Source organism: Epinephelus lanceolatus, chromosome 17 (assembly GCF_041903045.1).
Source record: "Epinephelus lanceolatus isolate andai-2023 chromosome 17, ASM4190304v1, whole genome shotgun sequence".
Lineage (NCBI taxonomy): Eukaryota > Metazoa > Chordata > Actinopteri > Perciformes > Serranidae > Epinephelus > Epinephelus lanceolatus.
In genome coordinates, this window is record NC_135750.1 from 30,860,296 (window position 1) to 30,875,534 (window position 15,239).

Genomic DNA, 15,239 nt, shown 5'->3' on the forward strand with positions numbered 1-15,239 from the left:
TATTAAAAGCCTTGTTTTCACACAATTGCAGTCAGTCAGGTGACAAAGACACAGATGTTGTGAGCGTTAAGATCCAAATTTGTGTGATAAAAGCCGAAGCATCAGGGCTGTGTCGGGGTTAAAGGAGGGGAAGCAAGCTGAAAAATCCCCATTTTATAGTCCACCTGGGGATGCACAGGGCGCCCTTCACACATTAGCCATCCCAAGTGCTAATGGACTTTCCTGGGTGGATGTCTGCGTAACTGGGTTAACAAAAATATTGTTATTGTGTGTGCAGTCTCAAAATCCAGCACCAGGGGACGTTTAACAGAGGCAGATTGAGCAAAAACAAACCGCTGCGGTAATGGACAATTACAAACAGATAGTGTTACACTCTTCAGCCCCATGCAGCTGCTGTGGAGGCTGCTGCTGCTGGAGCTGATCATAACAGCACTGTGACTTTTACCATAAACTGCAGCTTTGCCCTCCGTCTCCAAGGACGTCCTCGGCAGTTTAGTCTCAGGGTTTGATCTAATAAGAGAATGGAGTCATATCTGCTCAATATGTTAAACCGTTTCAATGTCAGACGAGGCAGACGAAGGTGTTCACCTTTGACTGAAACTATGAGTCATTTCAAATAAACGCTACTACGCTTAGATGTCCAATTCGTTGTCAAAGCAGTGACCTTGAAACTCCAATTTTGTTTTATTTTTTGTTTTATTTTTATTTTGTCACTTTAATGAAAGACTTACACTCTACTTTGTTGGTTTAGATGAATATAAATCACTTGATTTAACTGATTAATTTCAGTTTCCATTAGATAAACGCAAAAACACATTGTGGTGAAGCTAAAAACATGGCTGTTTCTCTTTATTCCTTTGAGGTTTTTGACATAAAAACATTATTTTGCTTAAGGCTACATTGTGTTTTCACAAACCTATCTGACCATTTGACTCTGTTTATTCTTTTTTGGATGGTGACAAGTTATAAGAAAAGATCAGTCAGAAAAAGATGAGGTCAGAAAGTCAGATTTGAACACCTACTGTTGAGTAGCCTTCAGAGGATGTTCAAATAAGAAAAACCTTCCTTTTGAAACGTTTTCGGTTCAAGCTATTTGCTCTACTTTCTGCTGGCTTTATTCAGTTCTGCTCACTTCCACCATGAAATCATTGTTTTATTCAATCTATCACTGAAAGTGCTCAGAAATGGGAAGTAGACAGCAGAGCTTTCACATCTTAAATGATATTGAACGTAAAAAGGTCTCAATTGATGAGAAAGTGAAACAAAAGATGTAACCGTTTTCCTGCAGTTCACCTAAAAACTGCGACTTTCAGACTAATTTTTATTTAAGTGACACTTTTGTGGGGGGAGAGATGTAGTAAATTATCTTGGTGGGGGTGTAGCCAGCAGATTTAACAAATGTGTCATAAGTCAGAGCTTCCTGTGAAAGGAGAGATTTCCGCCTCTTATTTGATTTGTCCGGATCAATGATTGGGATTACGCTGTTTTCACACCACTTTGTGCGGCAAAGAGGTTTTCAATTAACTAATGTGTAGATTACCATCAATCTCTCAACCAAAAGCCAATCTTATCCTCCCCAATTTGTCGAGACAAAGAGATAACTGGGAATCTTTGATTAGCTTCCCACATTCTTGACATGTCCATATCCTGAAGGCTGACACCATTTCCAATTGTGTCACACTGTCCATCATCCTCCTTCAGGAAGTAGTAGCAGTGGAGTGATTGAGAAGATGCTTTCATGTCCAGGATTATCAGTTTCCTGATTTATAATTTGCTCAAATCAGCTGAGATAGCTTTACACCACTGAGTTATATCTGTGCTTGTACCTGAGTTGTAAGGTCATATATTCATCATCAAAGCATGAAGGTTCATGCTCTGTGTTGTTGCCTGTGTTCCAGTGTCATGGTCCTGGCTGAGGATCCCTGGAGTGCTACAGCGTCTGGGCTTCACCTACTTTGTTCTCTCTCTTCTGCAGACTTTCTGGGGCCAGAAAGAAATCTCTCTGAGAGTGGTGAGCAGCTCTGTCACGTTCACTTTAGTCTGTCATTACACACAAGGGCAAAAAGGACCAGTCTAGCCTGAAACAACACATTTATAAACAGCTAAGTCACTGCATGCACCTTGGATTCCTGAGTCCATTTTTGTTATTCAGTCTTTTCATTATTGCTCTGATAACTGGCCAGACATTAGGGCTGTACCGAAATTATTATTTTTTAAACATTCAAAGCTTCTATTAAGGTTTTTGAAGAAGGCCTTGAAAGTCTGTTTTCATGTTTTATGACGTTGTCACCCTAAAAAATACAATGAAATTAAAAAACAAATCTCTGAACAAAATAATAATAATAATAATAAATTAGTTGTGCTGAAAATGAGTCTTTTTTTAAATTAAATTAGCTTTCCTAAATGAATAAATATAATTTATGGTGCAGTCAGATTGTTGCTAAACTGCTCCTCTGCTACTAGTGGATCTGCTGCTAGCATAACCCTGCTTGTTTTTACCATGGGAGCTAACCAGCCAACAGGAATAGCTTATAGTATGCTGTTTTGTGTTATCACCATTTACACCACCAACTTGGAGAAAACCACAGTTACCTAACTGTGGTTACTTAACAGCGGGCCCCGTCTTTGGGCCTGTGCCAGTAGGTTTCACTCCCAGTAGGTCCTCACTGGTAAGTCTCACCATGTCTCCAGCTTTGCAGAAATACTGAGTTTAAACAGAATAAATAGAAATGGAAAAAACATCTGCTGCATTCAAATGTTGATTTAGCATTCGGTACAGCCCTACAAAACACACTAAAATAAAGTTTCATGTTAAAAAGTGTCAAAGATATGAGCGGGGTTTTTTTTAACAAGATTTGTGTTCTGCGTGATCCAGAATGACTGGTGGAACCCGGTCCAGGATGTGGTCCCTTATTGGTCCCAGTGGCTAATTATCATCCTGCTGGAGACTCTGTGGCTCTGCATCACTTTGCTCATGCCTGTACCCAACTGCCCCACGTAAGTCCAAGCAAGGCACCCACTGTCATGTAACTGAGTCCAATCCACTCATTAATCCACATATGCTGAAAGTGTAAATCTCTCCATGCTGAGATAATCTCCAGACGGGGCTGTTGCGCTGCTGCAGAGGTGTTAGTGTGCAACTTGTGTTGCTGGTGTTATGAACCGCCGTGATTTATGGGCCTGTGGTGGATGCTTCAGAGGGCATAATTAGCCAATCTCAGTCTGTCATGTGCAATAAGAGCAGCGGAGGCAGAGGATCCATCTTCCTTGCTCTGTGTCTTCTGCTCAGTGCTGCTTTTAGTGTGTGTTTTTTCCCCACATTTCTGTGACCCTGCATGGCATCAGTGTTAGAACAGTGTGGGGTCAAACAGTAGCGCTTATGTTTATTCCAGCATCTGATTGGTTTATTTTTGTCAGTGGAATGTGAGCATGTGTGGTTCACACAAATCTCATACAAAGCTTAAAAATAAGGGGGATGATCTTCATCAGACAGAAAAATCTGCCTGAGGAGCTTCCTTTGGTTAAATTGTCCCATGTTCCTAAAATTAATTTTGAAGACGTGCATTTCATTTTATTTTCTTAATCCTTTTTACCTATTTTGTTACATTTTCAGTGTTTTAAAATGTCTTATTCTTTTAATACTGATTGTACTACATTATTTATTATCAGAGGATATTTGGGAGCTGGTGGAATCGGTGATCACGGTCTTTACCCAAACTGCACTGGAGGTGCAGCAGGATACATTGATAGATGGATGTTTGGTGACAACATGTACAGATACCCCACATGCAGAGTAAGATCTTTTTCACAGTCGGCATTCATTATTTTAGACATCTCTCTTAAAACCTTGCAGGTAGATTTAAAACCATTAAAACAACCTTGCCGTACCTTTTCATCTTGTTTTTCCAGGAAATGTATCGCACCACGCAGCCCTTTGACCCAGAGGGGGTTCTGGGTACAATTAACTCCATTGTCATGGGATTCTTGGGGATGCAGGTAAGATGGATCATTTACTTCTCCTGTGTGATTCAACAAGTGCTACAAGCATATCTCTAATATTTCAGAGTTTTTTAAGTGTCAGTAGTATTCTGTTGCTGTTATTTATATCCAAATGTCCTATTACTTGGAAATAGGAATCATGCCCCTTATGATACTGTATTTGATGACACTTTATTTGGATGGTCCGCCTACAGATAGTTTAGAGTATATAGAGTATTTGTAACATTTCAACAGCTTATTAGTTGAGATTCATCATCCATCTTTGTCTATAGATGTTTGTTGATAGAGTATATGTTACATATTCTTGAGGAATTTAATTAAATTTGAACTATTTATTCAACCCGTGCCGCACAGGTTGAGTGAATAGTTCAGTTTAATTATTCTAAGAATATGTAGGCATGTTCATGAATTGTCACGTATACTCTATAGATAATCTGTTAAATATAGACAGAATAAGATTAACAGTTAAATTGTTGAATCTTAACTAATAAGCTGTTGAAATGTTACAAATACTTCATAAACTACCTGCAGGTGGACAATTCAAAGACTGTGACCATGTATTTTTGCAAATTTATAGTTTAGCTTAGTTAAGATGGTATTTGTTGAATAATTATGAAGGCTAATTAAAGGGTCAGGCCACTCTCTAATTTGTGTAATGGTATCTGACATTCATTAAAAAAAAAACAGTAATCTGTCTTTTCATTAACATTCACATTCAATGTTGATGTTAAGTAAAAAGTAGTTCTAGTGAAAACTTTTACCAGCAGGAAAGCTGGAACAGTTTCAGGAACAATTTGTTGGTTTTGTCTTTAACAAGTGTCTTTAATTTAATACTTTAAACAAACAAAATTCCATTCACTTCCATTGTACTTGACTAGATGACAGAAATGTGACATTTTAGAATCTCAGAAGGTTTAAAATGACATGCTGATACAAGTAGAAGTATGAGAGAAAATACTGCACTGTTCTTCTGTGATTTAGGTGAACTGCCTCCTAATGTCCACAATTCTGGCCTCTGATTGGCTGAGAGAAGTAGCTTCTTTATTTCTGTAGAACCAAACTTAATCAGTGAAGGTTTACTGATCACATGCAGAAGTCAGATGTGTGATTGTGTGATTGTGATTCAATCAATAGTGTAGAGATAGAAACCAATCAGAACTATGTGTACAATGACCTTAATCTGAATTTCTTACATCTAAACATTTAACATTCATATTTGTGATTAAACTGGGATCATTTCTGTATCAGAGCTTCTTTACCTAGAGGATCCGTGATGTTCTTCAATGCTAAGATGTGAATAAAAAGATAGATCAGAAACAGAGACAGCAGTTAACTGTGTAGTTAAATGAAGGTTATGTGAAAGACTCTTCCCCATCTAAGTGAAAGTGCACAGCTGCCCTCCTTTAATGACAAAATGTTTTTCAGACAGTGAAGAGAGAGCTTTTGGTCTTTAGACCTACAGCCTCTGATGGCGGCTGTGTCACTTATAACCATTTGTGTTGTGGGAAGTAGCCACGCAAAAGCAGCCACATTGCTCAATTCCCAGTGGGCGGTTAACATTGAGCCTTTCAGTCAGCGAGTCTTAGACGACACACCAGGTGTCCGCTGCCCTCCTCTGTGCTCGCCCGTCCTAATGTCCTCAGCTGAAACATATTCATCATCACCAAATTAATCAGAGGGTGTGGATGACTTACACACCACATCTGGCTCAACAGGATAGGAGAAATGTGACCGCCATGTCAGGGACATAGACACCCACATCCCAGGCCTATTTGGTTACCCAAGGGCAAATACATGCAGTTATTGGTGTTTACATGGCATTTCTCATTAAATGTGGGATTGAATGAGTTGTGGTGTCTGTGCTTATCTCTGCCTCCTTCTCCGCAGGCTGGGAAAATTATCATTTTCTACAAGGGGATGAACGCCCGCATCCTCTGTCGATTCCTAGTGTGGGCCGTCCTTCTGGTACGTTACATCATGTTGGGATTTTAAACACAGCTGGTGAAGTAAACGAGTATAAAAGTCAATTGGTAATTTAAAACCAAGTCAACAAATCACTTAAATCATCGTTCTGCTTGTATGACTCACACAAAGCTGAGCACTTTTATGGTCTGGCCGTTTTACTTCGCCTCGCAGGTAAATTCTGCAACGTGTTTTCCAGCCCCTTGGTATTAGTCATAGCCCGCCGAAGCCATTCATTAGCAGGACTTAGTAGAGGACATGTGTGTGATCTCGGTACAATTAAACAACATCCGTGTGTGGCTGTGTTTCCGGGCAGACATGGGTATCCAGCGCCTCAGGGGGATACACACTGTCTCTCATTGCCTGCATGCCTCACATGTGGTTTTAGATGAGAAGAGTTGCACATATTACTTACAGTCTACTGCAGTCAGTAGCACCGGATGAAGAGTATGATTAATTCATATACCTGCACACTAAGTCTCAACAAACATTTACACACCAATCACAAGAATGTATGGATGAAGTGGTATAACAGCATAAAGTCCATTGAAACCCAGAATAAAAAGATAGATTTCTTCATAAATCTGCTAGGATAGAATTTGAGGTCTTATTTGTTTTGGATCTGAATTCATTCTGGGTGGTCTCAAAACACAAGAAGAGGCAAGCTGGCCTCTATTTCATTTAGAGGGGGAATGTGTCCCACAGGGAGAAGCCAAGTGTTACATGAGAAAGCCCGTTTTGCATTTCTAAACCTGCGACAGGAGGCTGTTAGGCTGCTCTAAAGAGATTGACAGATATCCCTGTAGAAAAGCCAGGCTTTGCTGCACTGTGCTTGGCCACTGTTTGTGTGTACGTACAGTGAGATGCTGCAGAGATGTAGCCAGTTTGCAAAACGGGGTTAGTGGGAGCCTGCATGCTGTGGAGGCAGACATCCTGAACTGGCAGCGCTGTGACCTGAAGCGATGATGGAGCTGGAGGAGCTGGCTGCATCACCCGGCCTTTGAAATCAAACTGAGCAGGATGAAAACAAGGGGCCGGGAGACGCAATCAGAGAAACACACAGTAACAGATCCCATTAGTTTTAAGTTATGTAGTTGTTGTATATTATTGTGCCTTGTCTGCTATTCAAGATATCAGGTTTGTTCAGACTGGCATGTATAACTGTTTCTTCTATGTGATTAAACCACACAGAGGACCCTTAGATTAAGTAAACAGTGTCATCCATTAACTTTTGTTTTATCAGCACTATATCTGTCATAAAGGTCTGTTGCGTCAAGTCAGGTTTATTTGTGCAGCCCCATATCTCATGCAATATCTCAATGGTGTTTTCAGGCCCACAATAGCAATGATTCCTCTTCCACCCTGTCCAAAGAAGAAACAACCCCAAAACCTCAGCATGTAAGAAAAAAAGACAGCAGGTCTTCAGCCATGCTAGTAGCTCTGAAGCTGCATTTAAGCACAGCTGTGTTTCAAGCTAAACGCTAACATCAGCATGCTAATATGTTCACAACAACAATGTTAACATGCTGATGTTTAGAAGGTTTGTTTACTGTGTTCCTCATTATAGTTCAGGGTTTTAGCATGCTAACATATGTTAATTATGTACAAATTGCAGCTGAGGCTGATAGGAATGTCATTAGTTTGCAGGTATTTGGTCACAAACAAGCCCCCAGGAGCAGAGCAGGCTTTGAAGCCAATATTTGTAGTGGCCAAGCTGTGAAATTACAACTTTCTGGTCCGTCATATGATGCCATGGGGCCCAAGAAGACTATTTCCTATCGACTGAAACTGTGAAAGAGATGTCAGTGGATAACATTTTTTGAGCATCACAACCCCCGCGAAATGGGTTGTTTCACAATTGGGATTTGATCCATTTGGTCCAATTACATTTAACAAGTCTCAAAGAGTGGCTTGACTAAATCATTTTAACCCCATTCAAGTTAGTCAAGAGCTAAACGCAAAGTTAACTGCTTGGCCACCAAAGCCTCTAGTGCGCTTGCTCTATGGGCCCAACAGTGAGGGAGATCCAGGTAATTTGATACCTGGGAATTCAAACTTTTTTGGCTTCATGCCACTGAGCAACTTTCATAGGAATTAACATGGCCCGGTCTCCAACACTTTATCCAGTTCTCTTTATACATCCATGGTCACAATCCATGGATTGGACAAATTAAAATGTTGGTCTGATCATGATTTTAGATGAAAAATCAAGCCACAAAAAGTTAATACAATTTGTCCTGAGGAGAACAGGAATGTCAGTACTGAATTTTATGGCAATCTGTAGATGTCAAGACATTTCACTCACTTTTCACATTTCACAAGTTACAAATTTGACCTCATTGTGGTGCTAGTAGAAAAGTTTTAAAGATCCATCATCTGGAAACCATGAATGTCTATACTGAATTTAATGCCAGTCAATTTAGTAGTTGCCAAGAATTTTCACTGAAAGAAGTAAGGGGAGGTCTGTACGACATTCCCCAAAAATCCATCCAGTGGTTAAGATATTTCAGTCTGAACCAAAGTGGTGGACAGATTCTGTTGTACATAATACAACAACAGTTTTATAATCCAATAAGGTTGAAGTAGGTTCAGTATTGATGTACTAAATCCAATATAAGAAGTCCAGTAGTCTGAGGAACGGGTCTTTAGTGTTTGTGAATCAGGAAGAATCCTGCTCATATATGTGAGAATCAATTGAAATTCTGTTGTAAGAATTTAACGTCATTAACCTCAATTCTTAAATGACAAATCTCCCCATTTTGTCTCCTGGTGTTGAATCTTATTGACTATCACTGTGGAGCGAGTGACTGGAGGGAGGTGAAATAAATTAAATCCATTTGGCTTCTCCCAGAGGCACAGAGTGATGAAGTAACACATGAGGAAATAAATAAACATTAGGCTTTTATGTTTTGCCACTGTATCTCATGGTTCACTGCTTAATGCTACACAGCTGATGTGGATTCCGCTCAAGATTATGATGTTGAAGATGTTATATTCACGATCATACAGTGTTTAGTGATGAATCAATACAGATCCTGGTTAACTGAAACAGAGAATAACAATAAAATAGATTTCCTCACTTTGCAATGGTTGACAGAGAGAGCTGGCCTCTCTTATTGATTCTGGGAAGAGATACAGACCATGTGTAAAGTATGAATGCAGCATCTGATTGTGTTCTACTGTATATGTTGGTTTCTTTTTTAATCTCGGTAGCTAAATCTATTTTTAGCCTCACAAAATGTTTTCTCCAACAAAGAAAGCAAAATTAGTTTTAGTGATTGGCCTGCTCGTGATATTGACTTTTCTAATACGATTTCGCCTCAGAGGGGAGGCAGTAAGCAGAGCTGAACTACTTCTTGTTTCAGACATGTGCTCTTGACATTAGCAGGTTCCCTCAGTGGAGGAGGGAGCTCATTTCTGCAGGCACCCAACCACAGGATTGATATTATGCACAGGAGGTTCGCAAAGATCAGAAAGTGTTGATACAGTAAACGACAAGCCAGATTTTACACCACAGTTCACTGTAGTGTGATTTCTGTGGTGGATTGATATTCAGGAGCGGCCATGCATCTTCCTCCTAATAAACAACAGCCCCTGTTAATTAAAGTCCAACGATCAGGCTCCAGAAGTGAGAGATTGAAATTGAGCGATTGCCCCACATACCAGCCCCGTCCCACATCCTGCTGCCTGGATAGCCTGGAGACTCAATCCAGCCCCGGCTAGGCTATTTCCACACCATCGATTCTGTCATCTATACACATGATGGATATCCACCTAACAAGCATGTTTGGATTCTGATCCACCGCCCTGGGTTTCTCTGTGGAGCACAAAATGTTTCCTCAAGTATCTAAATCATATGTAAAGGTAAATAGATGGGACAATAAAAGCTTTTAATGATGAAGAGTTCATGAGATCATACACAATTCCTCTGTTTCGTGGCCAATAAGGCCGTGAGTCAACTTCACATGGGTGCGATTCTTTGTTCGGCCCTCTGAGGAGCACAACTTTGTGTTTGCAGTCAGATATTGTGCATGTGTATTGATGCACCTTGTTCATCTGACTTTCAGATAATCGGTTAATCTACCGGACTCGCTTGATTCTGTTGCCTCACGTTTTAGCAGCCCAATACGGCTTGCTATATCGCCCTCCATCGATTTGAAACCTGTTTCATTTCCACCCTCAGGGAATCTCTGCAGCCATCCTTTCTAAGTGCACACGAGACGGAGGATTTATACCTGTCAATAAAAACCTTTGGTAAGTGCTTCCTGACCCTCTAAATCCAACCACTTTTCCTCACAAAAGAAAGGATGGGTTTCCAACAGGCACAAATCAAGGCCGCTAAAACACGCGTTTACTTACCTCTAACGACAGCTACGACTGTAAATAATCACCCCCGCTGTCGGGAGTGTGAGGTGGTTATACATCCTCCCAACATGATCACTCTTCCTTGCGGCCAGGAAAATAAAGGATGCTTTATCCTCTCTACTCACTCACTACACATTTTACCAGCTCTGTGAGATGAAATGGGATCAGCCTCTGGGAAAAGCATCTGTGTAGTGTAGTCTAACCGCTCCCAAACTATCACATGCCTTTTTGGTGAAACAAGGCACGGCATCTTGACAAATGTTTGTAGTGGTTTTGCATGAAATACAGCGCAATTACTACCTCCGACGTAGATTACTTTACGACCTGTGCATTTGTTCCACTCCCACATTCCCCTTAATATGATGTGAATCATTTTAATGTTGCAGCAGGAAGAATACCATTTCATCTGTGATGTGTAAGCAAATTCTTCATGATGTTCCACAGGGGCCCCCACTAACGCTGTGCTCATCCCTCGCCATTACCTGCCTGGCTTTTATAGGCAGTTCATCATACACAGGTTATTGAGCTCTTGAGTATGAGTCCCTGCCTGGATGTCTAGAAGTAATTAACTCCCAGCTAAGAGTCCTTTTTGGCCCCACTTCAGCTGAGATTGAAAAAAAAAAAAAAAAAAAAAGCCCACTGCAAGGAGGCTCCAGGAGGCAGCCATTTTACATCAGATGATATTACATCAAACATTCTTGCACTTAGGAACAGACAGGGACATGGCTGGCTGGCACGGCTCCACGGGGCACGTGCCAAGGATCCACTGCTGATGTTTTAGAACAATCCAGCAAACTGTCCCGCAGTTTGCTGGATTGGCTCGAGACCCCTGGGTGTTATTTATCTGCAGTGCAGGATTGATAGACTCCATGTTTTTACACCCTTGTTCACAACACACCACTAACATTTTAGTGATGCCCACATGTACAGAGTAAAATGTTGCTGTAATTTGTTGTTAATGGTGTGTTTCTACAGGTCGTTGTCTTATGTGATGTGTATGGGATGTTTCTCTTTTCTGCTGCTGGGAGGCATGTACTTTGTCTGTGATATCAAGGGCTGGTGGGGCGGACAGCCATTCATATACCCAGGTACTGTTTACCCACAAATCAAAGGGCTCAGTGCATTACACCTGCATATTTTTAATGATAATAAAAACATTATTGGCACATGATTGCACACCTTCACCATTTAAAAATCAAATCTCTAATAGTAGTGATGAGCCCAAACAAAATTATCACGACTCTAATATGCTCTATTGATCATTTTAATGTCTTTCAGCCCATTGTTTTGATTTTATGTTGTGTAAATTTTACTGTTTTGGTGAAATCTTACCTCTCATCATTGTTGTTTCCATTCACGTGCAGCTATATTCAGCTAAAATGCTCTAAAAACTCCACTGAACAGTGCATGCCTGGAATTTAACAGACAGTAAGCAACTAGCTAGGTAAAATAGTTCAATTAAAATTAAACTTGACTAAAAGTGAATGCTAATGTTGCTCTGTATCAGTGTGTAAATAGGCATCTGTTTGCTAAAAAGTTTACTATATTAGCATCAAAGATGATGACATCATCAGTGCAGTGTTTTCAGGTAGTTTACCCTTCCACAAAGGGGTCAAAGTATCAGTTATGTAGGTTTACAGGAAAATGTTAGTATATTTCAGCCTGGGTTCTATTGTAATAGTTGCAGCCATTTTGACTTTGAGCTAACTTTGCACTCGCTTCATCCATTTTAGTAGTTCAGAAAACAGGAGTTTTGGTATAATGGGTCAATCAAATGCTAAACTCCAGTTTACAGTCATCTTAAAATGCTTGTCTTAGACTCCAACCAAAGTTAAACACAGTTATTAGCCTCCTGGATTAGCTATTGTAGCTAGCTGCATAGGGGTCTACCTCCAAAGCAACTTGCAGGTTAACCAAGCGAACTGTCTATTAATCTGCAGTAATAAGAAACATTTAATACCTATCATTTTATATATTGCAGGATTCTACTTCAACAGGGGTTAATAATACAACGGGTTTGATTGCTTTGTCGGGGTTTTTATGGCTGTTTTGGTCTAGCTCCCTGTTATCTGTACTTCCAGTTATGTGTTTACTCTTGGTCAGACTCAGAGACAAGTGTTTGACCAGCCCAGTCGCCAGAGGAAAATGTTGGCATTGTACATTTCTGCAAATCACGCATTTGTACATTCCATAGATAGCACATAAACATTTTTAAAGTGAAGTCATTCAGGTTACATGTATGTGAACTGAGTTTCTCATCTGGAGGAGGGGATGCTGGATGGCATGGCAAGACAGCTGCCAACAGCAACATACAACAGCAGACACCTGCTGCCTGTAACAAACAAAAGCTGGTATTATTTAACGACACTATGGGACATTTCCTGTTATGTTTGTTTTGACCAAACTGGGTATTTGAAGTCAAAACATGATGTTTTCCTAACCCTAAACATGCCTTAACATAAGCACACATTAACCACAGCATTGTCACAATATAAAACTTAAAACTAAGACATAAAAAACATTGCAACATAGCCGCTACACATGAGATGTGCAAATGTAACATATCTATGGTTTACAGAATCATATAAGGCCAACACTTATTCTGGCAATTGGGTTTGATTGACAGGACTAATATAGAATTGATGTTTATTTTGGATGCTTGCCCTGAAATACTTATTTTGTCCGAATTTACAGAGGTGCTGAGTGCAGTGTAGCATGACGGATGAAGAATAACACCTGGGTTGGGAAAAAAGGAGTTCTGTCAATAACAACTTGTGTTTGTCTCTTCTCCTCTCCTCCTCAGGGATGAACTCTATCTTTGTATATGTTGGACACTCTCTGCTGGGTTTCTACTTCCCGTTCAGCTGGGAGATGCGCTTCCAGGAGAGCCACTGGGAGTGGCTATTCCAAAGCCTGTGGGCAACTGCACTGTGGGTGTTCATCGCTTACCTGCTGTACAGGAAGAAATTCTTTCTCAAAATATAAACTAGGATGATCATCTGTCACTTTTCAGTCTGTAGATGCCATTATCTTGTGTTTTAGTTCTAAACAGACAGTATTCATGCTAAATTATATAGATTATTATAACATCTGGTGGAGATATCTGGCCTCCTGTTCTTGGCTTAATCAGTTTAGTTTACTTTTCAGTGTTGTACAGCCTACCAATGTACATTTCAGTGAATCAATGCTAATATCCAAGCCATCTGATAAATCATGCAGCTCAAACACAAGCTGCAGCACAGTGGCAAAAGTATGAAAATGTTAATCCATTAAACCCACCTAATCACCAGCCAGTTTCTAAAGAAGATGTCTGATCTACTGTCAGTGTGGGCAGCTGAGGATTTATTTGATGCCTCTTGTTTTGTGCACTGAATAGACTGATTAAATCAAATATACTGAGGTGGTACTTAACAAATTAGGCCGAGTGATTCCACTACACACCAGGCCAGCCATTATGAGTCTGTTGCCATGGCCACTCCTTCTCCTTCTGTGTGTGTGTATGTGTGTGTGTGCGGATACCATCTGCTGTCCAAGTGACAGTACTTTAATAGGGGTCAAGATGCACAGCTCACAAAGGAGTGTCATTAATGGGACCGACACCTCTTGCACTCATTGTATTAGAAAATCAAGGAAATTACACAAATCCAATTCATCAGAGAACAATGACGAGCCTCACAGAGCCTGGGCCCGTTACATCTTTTACATATTTAACACATTAAGCCACTCACCTACTGAAACAGGGTTTATTTTCACACCTGGATTATGTTTCTGCATGGTTGACAACTGCTTGAGTGATTTAATGATACTTTTGTAGGATGTATACTAACTGTATTGAACACACTCAGATCAGCGTGCCCTCGGTATCATGTCAGGTGGTGTGTACATCATGAAATGACCATCTAGTTAATGAAATGAAACAGCATCATGCTCTTCCTCCACAGTAAAATCACATTACCCACTGTTCAGAAGCTGTAATAACATTGCGTAATATGGTGTAGTGGTTTAGGTAACTGTCTTATTAACAGAAGTTGTTGTTTGAATCCCTGAAGGTGCATCCTGCTTTCTTGAACAGGACTCAAGTCCATAATTGCTTTCCCAAACTACCGTGCCAACAATGGAAACGCATAGCTGCATCTTCTTGAGATGAAAATGAAATCAATACAGACTCACCACCAAGGTCTAAAGATATCTTTTGTGTGCAATTATGAAGCTTTGTATTTAAATATAAGCATTTCGCTGACTCATCCGGAGCGACTTACAGGAACTGAAGATGAGCTCCAAAGCCATTAGAAGCATCACAAGAAACTGTTGATGAAGATCAAAAGGATCAAAATAAGAATGTCTCGACTGCCGAGATGATAAATATTCTGCTTATGTTTCAGACTGAATTTCTGCTGAACCCATGTGACAGAAATATTGTAAGAAAGAAAAGCTGATAAGATTGCATTGTGGTTCCACATACCATGACTACACCACAACATTTCCTTGTCTTTATTGATTCTCATCGAGCATATGTCTCAGGATACCTATAGTCTGTCATATGGAAACTTTATCCCAGATACAGTGTTCTCATTTAGACCGCTCAGCTTCTTATATCACATAATGATCCACGCAGTCTCCCTTGATACAGCAAGCAGCATTACATTCATCCCCCCTATACAGTGTAAGTGAACATCTGCTAACGTACTGACATCAGTTTCACATATAAAGACAACATGTTATCTGGAAGCAAGTGGCAATTTTCAGACCTTTTCTTTATAGTTTTTAAGCTGTAACTACTAGATGGGCCTACTAGGCACAGGCCCAGGGGCCCAACATGTCAGTGGGCCACCTGGCCATCACTTGCAAAATGTCACTCAAGTTAACAAATACCAACAAGGAAGAGACTCAACATGATCACAAAGGAACTTCAA

General features: G+C 40.3%; 1 protein-coding gene across 1 annotated transcript in view; it reads left to right on the forward strand.

Moving 5' to 3' along the window:
• LOC117248020 (heparan-alpha-glucosaminide N-acetyltransferase) overlaps nt 1–13,615 on the forward strand; it is a 30,987-nt gene extending 17,372 nt beyond the window's left edge. Inside the window, exons 11-18 of the mRNA XM_033612737.2 lie at nt 1,899–2,011; nt 2,876–2,997; nt 3,670–3,793; nt 3,910–3,996; nt 5,887–5,964; nt 10,145–10,215; nt 11,302–11,414; nt 13,130–13,615. Coding sequence (XP_033468628.1) covers nt 1,899–2,011; nt 2,876–2,997; nt 3,670–3,793; nt 3,910–3,996; nt 5,887–5,964; nt 10,145–10,215; nt 11,302–11,414; nt 13,130–13,311 — 890 coding nt within the window. The 3' untranslated portion in view covers nt 13,312–13,615. The remainder of the gene's footprint in view (nt 1–1,898; nt 2,012–2,875; nt 2,998–3,669; nt 3,794–3,909; nt 3,997–5,886; nt 5,965–10,144; nt 10,216–11,301; nt 11,415–13,129) is intronic.
• The last annotated feature ends 1,624 nt before the right edge of the window (nt 13,616–15,239 follow it).